Source organism: Mastomys coucha, unplaced genomic scaffold (assembly GCF_008632895.1).
Source record: "Mastomys coucha isolate ucsf_1 unplaced genomic scaffold, UCSF_Mcou_1 pScaffold15, whole genome shotgun sequence".
NCBI lineage: Eukaryota > Metazoa > Chordata > Mammalia > Rodentia > Muridae > Mastomys > Mastomys coucha.
In genome coordinates, this window is record NW_022196897.1 from 98,051,533 (window position 1) to 98,070,641 (window position 19,109).

The 19,109-nt window shown below is 40.0% G+C and overlaps 1 protein-coding gene across 8 annotated transcripts in view; it reads right to left on the reverse strand.

Annotated features, from left to right (window-relative positions):
- Ryr3 (ryanodine receptor 3) overlaps window positions 1-19,109 on the reverse strand; it is a 538,051-nt gene that overhangs the window by 234,063 nt on the left and 284,879 nt on the right. For all 8 annotated transcript variants that reach the window (XM_031371354.1, XM_031371356.1, XM_031371353.1 and 5 more), the window contains exons 19-20: window positions 13,427-13,619; window positions 2,686-2,902 (exon numbers count right to left, since the gene is read on the reverse strand). In XM_031371354.1, coding sequence (XP_031227214.1) covers window positions 2,686-2,902; window positions 13,427-13,619 — 410 coding nt within the window. The remainder of the gene's footprint in view (window positions 1-2,685; window positions 2,903-13,426; window positions 13,620-19,109) is intronic.

Consider the following 19,109-nt stretch of genomic DNA (forward strand, 5'->3'; position numbering starts at 1 on the left):
TTCCTGACATTGTCAAGCTGAGAGTCAACCCTCATCGTGGCATGCGTGTTTGGAGAAGTCTTCTTACTGTTGGGTCAAGTACTTTCCTCCCCCGGCACTTGTTTGAACTTCGTTACCAGTCCTCTTCCCGGAAGGGGCTTTCATAATTTCACGCTTCTGGCAAGTTAGCAGGGGCAGTCAGCCCAGTGGTGTTCCTGCTTGCTGTCCTCTGCTACCTGCACTGGTACAAACAGCTTTGCGCTCAGTGAAAGGTACGTCAGCCTCTGTCTCTAAAGCTTCCAGTCTGTGAGAGTCCAGAATATCAGCATATGTCACTGTGGAATAAGGCTTATTTTAAGATGGAGATTATCTGGGAAACAGCTGCTACAGAAAATGTCCTGTTCCCCTATCTTCTGAAATGAACGTTCGACCATTTCTATGCAGGGGAGGCTGAGCATCGCCACCGGAGACATGTGAGCTCCATACCTAGACATACTGTCAAAAAGGAATCACATCTCCCACGTTCTGAGGACCCAGTCATTGTTTCCCAGAGTTGTATTTTCCCCTTCCCCTTATTTCCTTCCTCACTTCCTAGTAAGAGAATATACAATGTCCAAAGTCTATCTTCCTCTTTGAGCTGCTGCTGTTCTTTGTCAACTCTTCGATAATCACAATACGCTTTTTTCCTCCTCTTTCTAACCTGTTAGCCCAAGTTTAATGTTGACCCCTGAGTTACAGACCTCAGGAGGGTAGAAGGCAAGTTTTTTTTTTCTGTGTTGTTTAGAATACACAGGAGTTAGACTCTCCGATTCCGAGGATCTCCAGTAACTCACAACCTCCTCAGCTTTCTAGCAGAGCTCTCCCCTACGTCCCAGAGGTTGAATTACATGCTGAAATGGGCGGGGAAACACAGCTTCCCATTTTATAGAAAGTTAAAAACACTGACTCCAGGAAGGAAGACAAAGACTCATGGTCCATGTGTAAGCTGGATATGGTGGCATATAGCTACAATTCTGAACTTGGGAAGCTGAGGAAGGAGACTGCTAAGAGTTCAAGGCCAGCCTTAGGTACATAGTGAGTATAAGACCAGCCAGGGCACCTGAATGTAATTTGGTCATATGGATGTCATGGAAGTGCATAGAGATACTTTATATGTGGAAAGGACTCATTATCCATATATGCTGTTAACTGTAAGTGCTTTAGAGGCTAGGCCATTTTCATAATTTCTATAGCAGTGGTTCTCAGTCTGTGGGTCACCACCCCTTTAGGGGTCGAACAAGCCTTTCACAGGGTCTCTTGTTGGTCTAGAGCTCACCCATTAGGCTAAATTGATTGATCAAGGAATCCCGTGGATCCTCTTTGGGGAAGTTCTTCATTTAGGAGGATAAAGGAACAGAACACTTTCTGGTAGCAATAATGGTCAGTCTCCTCTGGGAAGAAATGGCTGAACTCTGGAAAAATTCTTCATTTAGGAGGATAAGGCAACAGGCCACTTTCTAGAACAGCTGTTTTCTGACATCTTCATTTTAAAATAAGTTCTACTCCACGGTAACATATACTGATGTTCTGGACGCTTCACAGACAAGGAAGTATGTAAAATATCCTGCATACCAGATATTACATTACTATTCACAACAGTAGCAGAATTACAGTTATGAGGTAGCAATGAAGATAATTCTATGGTTAGGGGTCAGCACAACATGAGGAACTGTTTCAGGCTTAAAGGGTTTCAGGCTTAGGAAGGTTGAGAGCCACTGCTCTAGAGTATCTAGATTAGTGATTTAAATGCCACTGCTGGGGTTGAGAAGAGGGATCAGTTGCTAATGCCAACACAATGAACTGAGATTGATCCCCAAATTCATTGAGAAATGCTATGGCTCTATTTTCTTATAATGCCAGCACTGGTAAGGATCCATGAGGTTTCTTGTTTAGCCAATCTGCCTAGTGTGTAAGCTTCAGTTTAAAGAGAGAACCTGCCTCAAAGATGATGGAAGGCTTTTCTAAGGATGATACTCCTCTGGCCTACACACATATACACACACATACACACATATACACACTCACAACTCCCAAGTATACCCACACAATCATATGTGTACAGTAAAAAAAAAAAATGGTACTGGTGTGTAAAAATTGCTGAAAGCTTCTGCAGGTTCCTTATCATACCACATGAATGTGCCTCTGCCAGAATACAAATACAGGGAGAAAGTACCCATTTACTAAGTAGTCCCATACAATCCCTACTACACCCTCTCTTTTTATTTCCACCAACTTGTCACCTCCATGTTCTTCCTTCTCCCAACTGTCCATCCATGTGAGATTTGACATTGGCATTTGTCCCTACTTATCTTTCTACTCCCAGCCCTTATTCATCCCATTACTGTTACGCCAACCTCTTCCCTGCTGTTATATCACTGCCCAGTGCCCCTCTTTATTTAAGCTTCATAAAGGTCCAGATTGAATCCCATCTGTTCTCAGGCTCTTAGAAACATCCCACCCTAAAGGACATGCATACTGTTCATTCTGCATTTATTACATTTGACCTTTAAAAAAATAACTTATTTGCTTCTTATATATTCAACTTGGCTATGAATTCTCAGAGAATATTGGATATTTCTTTGCATCCTTCAAAAGTTCAGTGCTTTATGTTGTACACAACCTCAATGTGCTCACTGAGATTGCCTGCCACTTGCAATTTGGACTTACCTGGCTGGTATCTATGGGACATGGGATGAAAGAGGCTTGGGAGAGGAACTGAGTGGTACCCAACAAATCTCTAACACCATCAGCATCACGCTTATATTCTTTGACAGGCTCCAATCTCATCTTCTCCTTCGGAAGTAAGGCTTCATAGCAAGGGGCGTAGCCAGAGGGAGGCAGGAACTTAAATTCTCCGTGCCGACCACCCATCAGGAAGCGTACTCTGTCATTTCAAGACAGCAGAAAAAAAAAAGAGGTCAACAAGTATACTATCTCAAATAAATGAATATTAAAGTTTTTATCCACACTCAAAATCATGTGGTTGGGAAGTCATTGAACTCAGATTCAGCACAGCAAATATTCACACGTATAGATAACAGCACAGAGAACTGAGTGCCCAGGCACCATCCTCAAATGAACTTCAATGACACATACTTAAAAGTTTTACTACACTTAAATCACTTGGTGATCCTCCTTACCTCAGTAGGTCATCACAGTAGACATAATTATAATATTGAGAACAAGGCAAGATTCTCCTCTACAAAAACTCAAATTGAAACTTCACCATGGAAACACGTATTTTTACTTGAGATAAATTACTCACATGCTAGTTAAAAATATAATAAAATTACATGGATAAGTAAGTAAATGCTGAATGTTCAGGCAAAATATGTAACGCTAGAATTTTCCACACAGCAGAGGCTGTGGTTCCCAGAGCAGCCGTAGGAAGGCAGTGGTAGGTAGTAGTAGGAGAGTAAAAGGGCAAACGGTTGCTCCCTGGGATACCACTGCTTCCCTAAGGGACACCATCACTCTGCTGGTATGCAGGCCTGACAGTGTAGTCCACCCATTTTCTAAATCACAACACTGATCCACTCACTCCATCCCCTCTCACACAGATACTTGCTCAAACATCAATTTCTAACATCACCAATTATAAATCAAAAATGAGCCTCTGGATGTTGGTACCACCTCGGTCCAACCCACTCTCATTTCCCATATTCGGAGAGAGACTCTGAGGTTCATGGTCAGGGTAGGTAGACATCAGTTAACATACAAAAGGTAGTTTAATATTTTTATTCGGTGTTGTGGATGAACTTCAGTTTCTCTGAGAGGAGCACAGGAAAAAAAATGCTATTTGACAGTGGTGCTTTGTATGATCCTAGTCTAGTGACTACAAATGTAGCTTTCACAGACCAACTTCAGTTACATAAAATAGAAGAAGGAGACCACAGTTTTAAGTAATTAAAACATAGTAAGATATATAGTCCTTGGAGGCTCACTAATAATCTCACACAGGAAAAATCAATAGAAACATTGTGTTGCCATTCAACATTCATACGCCACTTCACTCTTTCCATTGAAAAACAATGGCTGAGCCTACACAACTCACAGATGACTTTTCCCTGGGGCTTCAGGGGCAAATTACGTAGCTAGTGTTCCTAGTGTCACAAAGCAGGCTTCTTTTTAGCAGATGAATAGGCTTAATCATTTGCTCAATCAGGGATATGTAAAATAACTTAGAGAAGGAAGCGGCTTCTAGGGATGGCATCAAGAAAGGCCTCTTTGTGGATAAGTCAGTGAGCTGAAGATGTAGAGGAGGAGGTCTCAATAGAGGAATATGTGCAAAGGCCCTAAAATAGGAAACTAGGTAGTGCTATGGGGAAGTCATTATCAACCTGAAGAAGGGGAGAAGAAATCTGAGGGATGGGACTGCATAAAGAAGTCTGTATGCCCTGGCAAGGAGTTTGGCTTTAGTCTAAGTAGCAAACTTATGGAGTTTAAGGTGAGGAAATGTAATACTCTTCTAGCATTCCTACACTAAGAAGCCTGGGGACCAAATGGAAAGCTTGTGAAATAGTCATAGGGAAGGGAGGGTGGTTTGGACCAAGGTGTTCTAAACAACCACATGCCAGTTTTGTTTGGCACTAGAATGGGTAGGAATTCCTGGAATTGTTGATGTGTCAGGTGGATGGATGGAGGGGATGGTATAAGTGGAAGAAGGTTATGATTAAGCAAAGCCTTCATGGCAGGATACTTTGCGCCAGGCATCACTTCCTTTAATTGGAGCATTCTGGGAGGGGAGCCATGTAAGAAAGCCTCCATGTTGGCTGCATAATTGCAATTGTGGAAATATTCCAATTATGAATCTGGAAAGTAAAAAAATCCCTCCAAGTGGGAAATGTTACTTTTTTCCCCCTTCCCAGTAAGAACACATTATTGAAATGGCCTTTTATAAAATGTTGCTTTAAAATTAACTATAGAAATCACACAAAGCTTCCCACTTCCCCATTTAAAAGCAGTAAACAATAGTATAGAATTAGAATCACAATTGTCCCTGGGAGTGTGCCTACAAGGAGTGTTATGCAACAAGGCATGATTTATGTGTATTAAGAATATGAGCTATGACGTTAAAACAAAATTGAGTCATTAGGCTGTAGTGTTGCTAATTTAGTGAACCTTCTAGAAATAATGACTAAACTGCAAAAATTAACTGTTGAGAATTTCCCAGTTCAGTTGAATCTAAGGATTGTGTTATTGACATGCTGAAAGTACAGGATAGAGGTGGATCTGTCTGAGTAGAGAAATAACAAGGGAAGTTATCCACTCTTTTCTCCTCACTAAGGACCCATCCTATAAGATGTGCACTGGGCTGAAAGCCCAGGAAGCAAGAGTGTTGGGACTCGCTACTCTGTGGATTACAGGAACACATAAATGGTCTGTCTGTGGATTTCTAGCTAGATTTAATTATTCATAAGCACTCTTGCCAGTTACGTTTAGTTTGAAATTTTCTCTTGTGTTTTAAAATATGCTGGATAGATAACAAATCAAGACTGGTTGGCTTCTATGTAGCATTTAAAGAGAACAATGCTTTCTGTTTTTATGCCCCCATTATTAAAATGAGAGTGATAATTTGGCTATAAATCGTATCTCCTGTAATGGCCACAAGAATTGTAAAATGAAAAATTAACACAGAAGTGACTTCTTACTGCTTACTGGGGCACTTATCTTCAGATATATGTTGTGCTGCAGTGGACAAAGACAAGAGTGTGTGCTGCTTCTGACTCTCGCTGGGCCAGAGCCCCTGGGACCCAGCAGGTGAGGCTGAACAGGCACAGGCCCCAGACATACCCTCCAGCTGCTGGTCCTTCTCTCACTGCTCAGGAACAGCCTGTGAGGGTTTGTGGGAAAGGATCCAACAAATACAGGAGGATGCAACTATATCTGTCCTACCACCTCCAGACTGAAGTAACAGGAGATGACTAGTAATAACATGTCGTTTGAATAAAACAATTAGAAGAAAACAAAATGCTCCAACCTGGCTTTAACTATGGAATCTTTATTTATTGTTTTGGTACTAGAAAACCCATTGAACCCATAACTTTGTGCATGGTAGGTAAGCCACTGAGTTATACCCCCAGACTGAAGTACAATATTGGTGGGGGTTCTCTACATTTTAAAAGAGGTCTACAAGTAGACCCATGAATCCATAATTCAGATGTCCAATATCTCTAGACTCTAGAGAGAAATGCTTGGTTAGTTCCACAGGTTATATAGCAAAACAACTGTGAAAAAGTTTTCTCAACTTCAAATTACATCCCTCTCCACACTGCAGAGGGAAAAGACTCAAGCAGAGAGAACTGCAGAGGATCCAGAGGGGTTGTCCACCCCTTGGAAGCTGCCTGATGAGAACTTCTCAGAAAACAGATCAACATCCTCTGGCGTTCAGCAGGGAACAGCACAGCAGGGAAGAAACAGCTGTATGGTTTAGATTTGGCCTTTTGATTAGAGTCATTCAAGAGCCTATCCACTGAAATAACAAATGCAGCCTCCCCAGAAGAATGTGCCAACACCCAAGGTTCTCTGACAAGAGAGATGAATGACTGAACAGAGGTCAGAAGCCCAGGACTGGGAGAGGTAGGCTAGGAGTGGTAGGACATGAGAGGAGGCATGCGGGTACAGCTATGCCAAAGATCACAGAAGGGGAGTCCAAAATGCATCTCACTAATAAATCCACAAAAGTGGTCAGAGAGGCAGCAGTTATAATGAATGCCACCCAGTGGTACAGTGCCACATGACCACTCTAGTAATCCCATAGTGTATGACATTTCCTATATAGGTGTCTCTGGACTCAACTCGAGAGTTCTGAAACAGAAGCTGGCTTACTGGGTAGGGAGCAGTTTCCTGAGAGTCTAGTCCATACTCTCACTGCAGGGATAAATTGGGTGAGCTTTGGAAACTTCACTGGCTACAACTCTGGACTTTATAATCAAACAGCTGAAGGATTTAAATCATGGACCCAGGATTTTTATTCCTAACAGGAACAATAAAAGCTATAGTACCCACAAAAGAACTCATTTAGGGTCAGAAGTCCAGAGCATGGGGTTCGATGAATAGAATTTAAAATTACATGTGCCTGTTTGTTTCTCTCAATAAATTCCTTATTGGACATTTAATCTTGACCTTATTTAAAAAAAATAACTCTGTTTCATTCACAAACAAAAACATAAAATTGAAACATAAATTTCTTTTTTATAGATGCTTTCCCTGTCTTCCAGTTTCCATCAAATTTCTCAGCCTCTACCAATGATCCGTTAAGTAGAGAATTCAAGAACTGTGTTCATTAGAATGAGTTATTCTTTATTCACAAATTTCCCCCTACACTAACCAATTTTTTAAAACAATTTTATAGGAATATAAACTGTGTTTACATCCCATGTCACTCCAGTGAGAATGGGTAATAAGAAATAAAAATAACAAGGATTTCTAGTGAGGACTTGAAGAAAGATGAACCCTGCTGATTGGGAATATAAACTTGTAGAGTCAAAATGGAATGAGTCTGGAGGCTTCTCAAAACACTCAAAATAGACCCATATGACTTAGATATTCTACTCTTGGATACATATAGAGAGGACTGGAAGTCAACTTGACACAGAAATACTTGAATTCTGCATTTATTGCTATACTATTAAACAAGCAAACTGATGGTGGCAGTGGGATTTTGTGCATCCATAAAGAAAACAATGAAATCATGACTTTCTAAGAAAGTAGATACATCTAGAGGTTGTTATGATAAGTGAAACAAGCCAGACCATGAAGGAAAAATATTGAATGCTTTCTCTTACACATGGAGCCTAGATTTAAAATCCTATGTCTATATATATTATACACACACACATATGTATATTGGATTGGTTAATGAAATTGGATATATGTAACCACTAAGGCACTGTACCATTCCTCTGAGGTTCTGCTTTGAAATCAGATATTAGGAACATTTTTTTCTTCCTAAAGAGTTTACAAAGATCAAAATTTCTTCTTCTCAGAGATAAGCAAGTGTTTTGGTCCTAGGCTCCTGGAAATAAAAAAAGAGGGTGGGAGGATTGTAGGGGAAGTTTTATTTGCCTGAGAAATTTTGAAAATGGAGGGAAATAACGCTGGAAGAACTCCATTAGCATGTACGATCTCATCTTGGAGGTTTTGCTGCTAATTTGAAGAAGCAATGAGGATGCTTCTTGTCAGGTTTGAATGACTTATCTGTGAACAAAAGCATAGTCCAAATGAAGACAGACTTTGCCACGCTCAAAAATCATGCCTAGGTTTCTCTTTCATTGTGTGTGACACTGTTATCCTCCACAGCTATCTAGCTAGCATGGAGAGGTACTCTAGTCTTCCCAGATGTCTCAATCCTCCAAAAGAGCTGGGATAGTGGTCCAAAGAAGCAGAACATCCATGAGAGGGGATTGTTAGCAAGCTTTTGCTGACCGGAGTTTAATCTATAAGTCATGATTCATAATTGCATCTTTAGTCTGTAATGCTAACACTGGAGAACAATCTTGAGTTATGGACATTCTCACATTCCTAGTCTTAGGGGCTTGCAAGTGTTGAAGCCCAGGGCAAGCCAGTCAGCATTCATCTTGTTCTCTGCAGCAGTATATTTATCTCAGCAATAATTTCCACAGCACTGACCACAGCAAGCTGGAAATAGCTAAGCTGTCAGTTATCTGAGTTTTAGCCAACTCTGGTGAATACCAATGGAAAATAAACAGCAACTACAGACACCAAGAGTTTTCAGACTTTTTTATTATTAATAATTAGAAAGGACGGGTAACAGTTATATAAGATGATTAAACACATCAAAAGGGGAATGTTTAGCTATAAAACATATTCTATTAGAGTAAATAACTCAGTATTTTTAGAACAAAGGAACACCCCCAAATTCACTATTTACTATGGCCTTTTGTATTATGCCATGTTGGTGATTCATGTCCTGGTGCTATTTACAGGTGAGGGGCAAGGATGATGTCATATTTAAACAAAAGCCTCTTGGCATCAAAATAACTGCCAATTTTGGATGGGTTCCACAGTACATATGCTCGTCTTCAATTCTGCATTGCCTAGGATTGTCCCCACTGCATCACTGCACTAGTAACACTACCCACAAACAGATCACACTGAGAAAAAAATCAGAGCAGCACACTCATAACAGTTAGGGCGGGAGCATGCATTGATTTGTGCATTTTGTCAGTAATTACTCATGCAGCCATTGACTTCGCCATGGGTAAATCTAATTGAAAAAGATTTTTGCTCCTTGTGTACTTGGCTTTTCCACGATTGCTGGCAGGGACATCTTAATCAGGTATAATTAACAACATAGTTTGCAATGATACAAACAATTATTAAAAAAAATTCAAGAGTATGACCTCATTAAAGATCACTGAGTAGAAGGTAATGGAATTGTGGAAGAGAAATCTAATTTAGAAACTACACAAATTAAAATGAGTATGAGACACAATTAGGAAGGATCCTATGTTGGGAAATAAGACTATCTTCTTAGGTGACCACGCTACCTTACTTCTCTCTTGGAGAAATGACAAATAATAAGCACATGTTTTATAATATAATATGAAGTGATAATTTAAAAATTAAAAACATATTAAGCATGCTTATTTTCAGTAAGAAATTTTAATTAACTTAGAGTTAATATCCTGGCCTCTCTTTGCATAATTGAACTAAAGTTGGTACAAGAAGCGGCAGATTTTAAGTACCAAACTATACTTCACAAGTTGATGTAAAAGTAAGTGTTGTTTATTGAAACCATTCATTCATAGTTAAAAATAGCCAGTTGACTGCTCTGCAATATGAGACCAGCGCTAATCTGGAACAATGATACCATCTGATGGTGTATTGCAGAAACATGTATGTGGAGGAAGTGTCTCTACCTCTCTGTGATCATACCCTGTCATGAGACCCAGAGACAGAACTTTCCTAGTGTCAATTGTGTTCTCAGGGACAGGTGCAACTCTCATTGAGGCATTTGAATTGTTCTGCATCACGTGATCTGCTCAGTTGCTATGGACAAAAGCACCTGGCTCCAAGCTCTTGACGTTTGGAGTCAGCACATCTGGACTCTTCAAATTTGTTAAATTCTCTCAGTGAACAGCTCATTGTTTATCCTGTAACTTTAGTTTGCGGTTAACAGGGTGGTCTGAAGGCTACACAATCTGATGATATGGAGATGAGATGCTAGAAATGTTTTCTAAATATGGATGGCATTTATTAACGCACTGCATCCTCAAGAGAAGATTCCAAAGGAAGGCTCACCCAAACCAAATATAAATCCTTTTCCATTGCTTAAAAGGACTCTGATGGATGAATAGTGACTGAGAATTACCAAATTAGGATATGGCTCAGATGAGTGAAGTGTGCAGTAAGCAAGCCTGATGACCTGAGTTCAGATGCCCAGAACCTACTAAAAGATGTTGTAGTAGCCCAAGCATCTTTAATCCCAGCCTGCCTCAACTGAGAGATAGAATGTAAAGCTAGGGGAATCCATGGAAGCTCGCATACTAGCCAATCTAATGCAAGCAGCAGTAAAGAACAAGACAGAACTGGTCTCAAACAAGGTGAAAGGTGAGGACTGATACAAAACCCAAGGTTGTCCTCTGACCTTTGTACATTCATTGTTTCAGGCATGCTTTCACATTCACACACACATGAGCACGTGTGTCATACAAACACACACATACGCAAATCACTACCATGCATTTTGCAAAAGCAGATGCATTCTTCTTTAAGGGTGAACTACCCAAAACAATCAATTAGCCTGCAGCAGATAGGAAGAGATACTCTCTGAAGATTTGAATTTACCCATGGAGCATCTATATCACAATCCCTCTTCCAAATGCTCAGGGCTCATGGTGGAAGGGGCTGGAGGTAATGGTGACTACAGTGAGACAGTGCTGTGTGCATAGGATGGAGCTACTGCATCACAGTGGCTGTGACTGAATGCATGATACTTGAGCAAGACGGGGTGTGTGGCAAAGTCCCATTTCCAGCTGAGGAGCTACTGGCGATTGATCATTGCTGGGAAAGGGAGTATATGTTTTCTTTAGGAACATAACTCCTTGGGAGGCAGACCATCTTCTAGTAAAGGCCTTAGATTCCTGCACATACAGGCAGTGGTAAGTGGACTCAGTTTAAAAACATAATACATACAACTAGGAAAGATAATGGTCGGGGGACCTGACAGGAGATAGAGAGGAGGGAATGGGCTTAGAGTTCATCATATTATGTACATGTATGAAAATTTTAAACAATAAAATACTTTAACAAAAATATCTCTACTAAAATGTGTTTTATTTTATTTAAATTAAATATCAACATAGTAAATATTAATTAAAATTATTAAATATTAATAAAATAATGTATAATGCTTTAAAAAATCTAAATAGTTGTCTTAAATGAGACCTTAGAAGGTAAGTGCTCTCTCTCTGTAAAAATAATCTAGAGCCAGTGAGTGGCATTGGTCAAAAGAAAGGGAAAGGAAACTGAGGACATGAACTCTGCAGAGATGTGCTTCTAGGACTGACCTCTCAGGGTCACCTGCTTCTCCACAGAAGGCACCAGGCCAAAGGGACGAGCCAATGTGTGTTGCCTTATACTTCTGTGCAGTCTCTGCTCTTTGGGGACGGAGCTGGGGAGATGTGCACTGTGACTCACCCTAGGCTCCTTTTGACGACCTTAGAGCCTTTACTCTAATCCATTCTTATCTCCCCTCAGAAAACACACAGGTTGTTCGTGAGTGCTGAAGCCCATGCCAGTGATTTCATTCTGAAAAATCCTACTTGGGGGCTTTGCAGTGGCTGCTTCTCAGTCCACACTAAGCTGTTCTCATACCCTGCTCCTGCATACTATTCTATGGTATTTATGGATACAAGTGGGATTGAGACTGTAACTCCTATGTCTGGCCTTGGATTTGCCAGATATGTTGGACTGACTGGGTCAGTGGTCCTCAGGGATCTGTTCATCTTCCCATCTCAGCACAAGTGCACATAACCTCCTGGCTTTTCTTTTATATGTATCCTTGGGATTGAATGTAAGTTTGTGTGTGTTTGTGTGTTTGTGTGTGTATATGTATGTATAACTGAACTATCTTTCCAGCTCCCCAAATATATGGCGTTAAATGATATCGCGGGCCCAGATATTTTATCTGGAATTTCTAGAGATGTATTTTGGACTTTGGAATTCATAAGCATTCAAAAAAGAAAGAGGTTGTGTGTAACATGCATACGTGTCAAGCAGAACCACCAGCCAGAGAAGAAGCAATATCTAAGAACTAGACAAACAAATATCTCTGCAGTTAGACATATAAACATTCACAGGAATTATGTTGTCAAAAGTTGAAAAGCAGTTGAATTTCTATTGCTGACAGCTTTGCTACAATTTTTGTTCAGGTTACATTTGCTACAAAATGTGTCCCAAACAAATCTGTGGTTTTTGAACAAAATCTTAGAGTTTGCAATTATTGACAAGAAACTCCTAACATTTCATGGGATTTTTCTAAAAATCAATTTGGCCACAACATTATAAATTTGGATCTTAAGAAAAATAATACATTTTTTTTCTTCTGAGAGTAAAAAAAAAACAAAAACAAAACCCAGCAGTGTAAAACCAGAGTTATATGCAGATATATCTGTAATAATGCTATTTATAACAATAGAAATAGAATTAGCATGAAAACGTAGCACTAAAGTAATGGCTATATTATGAGGCAGTGAAATAAAGAAAGATTATTTGGCCATAAAAATAATTTTGAGGGTACCTAATGAGTCAGGAAAAATCTCATTACTTATTTCTGAGTGAAAAATTATTCTTCATATTGCAGTGACTGCAATTTATAAAGTATACACACATTTGTAACAAAAGATGAATATAATAAAATATTAACAGTGATTATAGCTAAGCACTAGAATTAGAAGCTATGCCAGGCAGTGGCGGCACATGCTTTTAGTTCTAGCATTTAGGACACAGAGGCAGGCAGATCTCTGCATTTGAAGCCATTCTGGTCTACACAGTGAGTTCCAAGGATAGCCAGGACCACACAGAGAAAACCTATTTTAAAAAACTCAAAATAAAATAAAATAAATTCGAAGGTGACTTTTTCTATAATATCTGTATTATTTCTTTCAAGGAACTCATAACAAACATGTATTGTTCATAGACTTTCTCATACATTTTATCCGAGTCCATAGTGTAACCCCTGCAGGAGGTACCTATTGAGTAAGCAGGTGGAGGGAATGAGTTTGGTTACCTCTTGCCCTTTTGCCACCACTTTCTTGGGACCAATTTGATTTTTGAGATGAAACCCTAAAAGAAAGTATTGGCTCCTCAGTTCAAGAGGGTGATAGGAAAGTTTTAAAGTGGGGCCCTACCTATTTCCCAGGAAACTGCAGCCATAACTTACTTGACACCAGCTGAAAAACTCATCACAGGGAAGAAGAGTCCATCTGTGTTGAAGTTCTCAAACATCCCCTGTACAGGTTGGCCATTGATTCGGAAAGAAATGCTGGGCACTCCAAGGTCAAGGCAGCAGCTCACCACATCATCTGACTTGAGCAGGTGCTGGTTGATGGAGGCCACAGCTCTGGGTATCCGGCCTGGTGAGTAGAGAACAGGAATAAAACTGTGGGCCCCTGGAGGCATGCGTCGGGTAGAGAGACATACATCCAAGGCTATAATCGAGAGATGGAGAAACACAGCAAGCATTCAGTAGAAGAAGACCTCCAGATATGCTACTGTAGTGGAAATGCAATCTCTTGCTGCATGAGATGAGAGACGGGAAATTATTTCCTAAGCTGGCGAGTGGACAGACACCGTGCTCAACGCGAACCAAGTCTCAGAGAAAGTCCTAAAGCTACTAAGAATAAGCCCAAATGAGAAGTGAGTCTATGAGGTCCTACGAGGTCTGTGCTCAGACTATGCTGGTGCTAGAAGTAAGCAGCTTTTACTGAGTGGAGGTTGTTGGAGGAGGGGGTGTAACAAGTAGTCCCAGTAAGAGAAGCCTTCCCTCTTCTGCTTTCTCAGAAGGATGCGGGCACTGACTGAGAGGATCATCAGAGAGAAGTGCACCCCCTCGAGTCAGGGAACCATGCAACAAGGTTTGATTGCTTTAAATAGCTTTATTATTTCAGATAAGGAGGCAAATATATTGTCATAGGTGCATTAGTGGTTCCAAAATGCTTTTCTATATCTTCCTCATAAAATGACTGAACACTTCTGACTAAAAATAGTGAGAAAATGTCTTGCTTTTCTGTGTTATTATCATGATTCTACCCAGCCTCCTCCCAGACAGGGAGAAACTGGAATTTAGACATTCTTCAACAATACAAAGACATTTTGTTCCTTAAGAGTACAATTAATACACATTCATTACAAACATTATCCACCATACAGGAAAGTAAGAAAAAGAAAAGTATAACTCTATAATGTAGTGGGTTAGTAACTTTGGAATGCTTGACTCTGAACAGGGACTTCTAGATCCTGACCCCACAAGGCTCAGAGGACATCACAAATGAGGGTCATAAAGGATGCAGGAGACAAGCTGGAGATGCGTGCTGTGGAACGGAGTCTTCTGGACATACCATGAATTTATCAAAGTTGTGGATACCTACACTAGAGTTATACAGGATTGGACCCGTTACCATTTCATGATGTATATGTGTGTGTGAGGGATGATGAGCGTTCATCTCTTATTGAGGGATTATGGGCAATTAAGGGGTACTAGAGGCAGGGGTATCATTTTCTTTAGAGGTGTAGACAATGATAGGCTGCCAATGTTCCAGTAAATAACCTCTTGACCCATGCTCATGTAAACAACATGAATTAAGCTCAGTGACTCAAAAGAAATATCATTCAAGTCGGGGCAGGAGGACTTGTTGAGAGGAACAAAGTTTCCAGGAAATGAGAGCAGGTAATGGGGGCATGAAAATGACCAAGATTCTATATAAACATTTATGAAATTGTCAAAAAGTAAGAAAAAATGCTTCCATTAAAACACATTAATTGTCATGTGAGCTCATGTGTGCGAATACACACACAAACACATATATTCACCCAAAATGTATCCAAACCAGGATGTGTAAATCTTTTGGATTTTTTTGTCAAATAATATTATAAGTTATAGCAGAATTGTATACATATTAAAAGCTAACTTTTAATGACTTCTCAATACATCATAAATCTACTCTTGATGTATATATATTATTTACAAATTTTGCACATATATATTTGGTGATATTACTAATCTCAACCTTGAACCATTTAATATTTACAGTGGCTAATATTATTTTAGTAATAGATTAAAAGCTAATTGGTTGATTTAAAAAGTAGCAAAACTATTATATTTTTAATTTAAAAATAAATACTTCCTCTAACTTATGTGACTGAAAAAAGCCATATTCCAGTCCCCCTCCCTCCATCACAAACAATAAATGCTCATTATGAATTCCTTAAAAGAAATAATTACAAATATTACAGTAAAAGCCATCTTCCAATTTATTTTATTTTATTATTTTTGGTTTTTTAAGACAGGGTTCTCTCTGTGCCTGATACTATCTCTGGGGCTGTGAATCAAAAGCAGAAGGCCTACTTTGTTCCTTTAAGATGTTCAGTGTCTCTGAGTAGGGAGTGGATAGTCAAAAATTACAGCAATAGGGTACATATTAGAAGGAATGTCCATGTCTGCCGGAGGTAGAGGAAGATGCTATGACTGTCTGCAAACATGGGAGACAGAGGGGATTTAAAAAAATGAACAGGATACTAGATTAATGGGAAAGAAGCACTGAAGCTGAGGAGTGAGGGCTAGAGAGAGGGGGTTGCTGGAGATGGGGTGGGGTTAGTGAAGCTACACGGGACCCAGAGCTTGGGTATGCACACTGCAGAGACCTCGGCACAGGATGTCATCAGCGGAGGTCTCCAATGCATGTGCTGAAGCTTTGGACTCTGTTTTTGTAACTTCTATCACTTTATCAACCACAGATAAACACAGTGGGAGATCTACAGTCAAAATTATTTAAACATGAAACGAGCACCGTGTGGGATGCAGGTGGTGTTGACATCTTTCTACTCTTTCCAGTCGGAAAGACTGACTGCTCTCAGTTCAGTACAGAACTTAGACATCCCAAGGCCTACTCTCGGTTCACTTTTCCTCTCAGGTCTGTTTTAAAAGGAACTTATGGAAACTCAGAAAAACCTGTTACACTCTGGAGTTCTGATTTTCCCATTAAAATGGTTCTTACCAGCGATTCACTTCCTTTTTCATTATTTTGGCTTCCAGAAAATATCCTTCATAAACAATTCCCAACATATCTGTGATTCTGGAAAACCAGCAAACAACTGCCATGTGAGTTTGGACACTTTAAAAGCAAGCAGCACTTTGGTAGCTAAACATAAAGTTCACCAGGATCTTCACCTTCCAAAGCCTCACATATGTCAAAATGGAGCTTGCAGAGTTGAGCTGGGATTCTATTGTCTACTTTCCCTGAAAAGGCATGGAGAGATAAGGGTACACACCCCCTAGTGGTTGATATACCCAGTGTCACTCCATTGAAGAGAATCCCCTTCCCCAGCAACTTCCATTTCAAAACGTAGTGCAGCTATATTTTATTCCTGGGCTCAAGTGAGCCTTCTGCCTCAGCATTCTTAGTAGCCAAGTTGACGGGTATGCACCATCCAGTCCGACTTTATACCTTGTTCTAATTAGAAAAGTCTCTATAAAGTAAGCAATTTGCCCAGTGCTCTTCCCCCAATTAACAATTGGGTTTATGGAAAAGCCATGCTATTTTTTTTTCTTGCCCTTTTTCACTGGTACAATGTTACCATTGCAATTCTTTCCAAAGGTGACTTCAATTGTTCTTTAATAAATATGATCAAGTCAGTAGCTTAATTTATGTACACAGATAACTGTAAAGTTAATGGACCTGGAAACTTAAATCTCAAGAAAAAGAAGAAAATTTGTCACGACCAGTTTTCAATCTCTCGTCCTAATCATCTTCCACCCATATTCTGCATCATCTGAGTGTTATTTCCAGGCCATTAAGTCATCAGGCAATTACCCTTTCCTCAGATGCCCGAAATTCCCTGCAGTCCTGGTAGGAGTCATTAACAGACACCTTATTTCTTCAGCGGATGCACATGCTGACATATTTACCTGCGATGCCTTCTATAAGACAGATGCTTCCTGTGTGGAGCTTGAGAAATCAGGGTGTAGTCTGGACTTAAGGAAGCCTTGGGCTTCAGTGCATGAGAATGGAAAGTGTAACTCTTGTAGACACTGCTTCGTTGCATCTTATCAGACAGACTGAGTCTGAAACCTTGAGCATACCTCCATTGGATTATATTGTAAAGTGTGTATAATATTTAGCCTTTGCAAACCTGAGTTTCCAGCCATCTTTCCACTTCTCCAATAAAACAGAACCACTACTAGTGATGACCAGTATGGCCCTGGATCATCTCCCTTGCTTGTTCATAGGAGACAGGATGGAACAAAGAGTTGGACAGGAGTAGTTATTCACTCCTGGAATGATGCACAATTATTGATGTTCAGGTCCCGAAATGCCCAGGAGTGTGCCCCTTTTTGATATATCATGGTTAGTTTCTTTGCCTCTGGACTTACTGAAGTGTTCATTCCCAAGCATCTACGAAGACACAAGAGTTTTCTAAGGGCCTAAGTGTATTCTTGCAGCACCAAAAAGAACGAACGTTTTTCCTTTGAAAATGATTCATTTGCCTTTGAAACAAGAGTCAAATATTGAGTGGCTATGCAGAGTCCTCTACAGGAATTGTCTGGGTTCCTTTGAGCAAGCATACTGGGGATGATGAGATGGGAGCCATCAGTAGGCAGTGTGAAAAGGCTCCACAAGTGGAGCTCATTCAGTCATTCACAGACTTCATCCTGCCATCTGGGAGTTGTTGATATATGTGAGCATTCTTCCCTTCCCATTCACAGTCAATCTTCACTTCCCAGAGAGAGTGTATATCATCCAGAGATACACCTAAGCTAACAGCTTCTACTGTGCACCTCCAGACTCAGTGATTCCACAGTGGAACTTGGATAACCAGGAAGGGAAGAAACATTTTCTATGAAGAACTAGGGAAGGTGAGCGGGAGTGGGGTAGAGAGCAAGATGAATTTCTTTCTGCTGAGCTCATTCTGCTATAGTTTTTGCATGTTCCAAATTGTCCCTTTGGTCACACAGAACAAAAGTAGATGCTTATATCCTTTCCATCCCTCTCTATGGTCTAGGATCAATAAATGCACAAATGAGAATATTTATAACAGCCATAAAAGTTTTAAACTCCATGTAAAACAGCACAAAAATAACAAGAAACATTATTAACAAGACCACTCGAAAAAGCATGCCATCAGAATCTCAGACAACACAGGTTATTGATATCAAGTAGTTAGAATATGGTCTCAGGCAATGGTTCTTAACCTTTGGGTTGTGACCCTCTGAGGGTCAAACAACCCTTTCACAGGGGTCATCTAGGACCATTAAAACCACAGAGATTTACATTACTATTTATAGCAGTAGCAAATTTACAGTTGTGAAGTAGCAATGAAAATAATTTTATGGTTTGGGATCACCACAATATGAGGAACTGTGTTAATGTGTCAAAGCATTAGGAAGGCTGAGAACCACTGGTCTAAAGGAGAGAAAGAGAATGAGATGGGTATGCACTTCTCAGTTACACAAGAAAATTCACTATGTAGTTTCATCTTGTAGAGAAACATTTCTCTCATACTGAATTTTAGAGGACTGTATCGTGGCTCCTCTGTGGGAAATATGCCACACAATGCTTCTGTGAGGCATTTTTATCAGGCACACATCATCTCCGACTGCAGTTCTTAAGGAAATATAGACAATATGTGCTTTGGACCATAAGCAGGAGAGGTATGGTACTGATCTACAGTGAAAACTCTAGAGTTAGTCTTGCATTTTTTTACCCAGACAGAAACAACCCACCCCTTCACATTTATGGGCCATGGTTATGTATGACAAAATTATCAGCATTTATCTTTAAAAAAAGGCTTGAATTCTGTTTTAGATTAACATTAACCTACAGATGCTAACAGTCATAACATGAAGC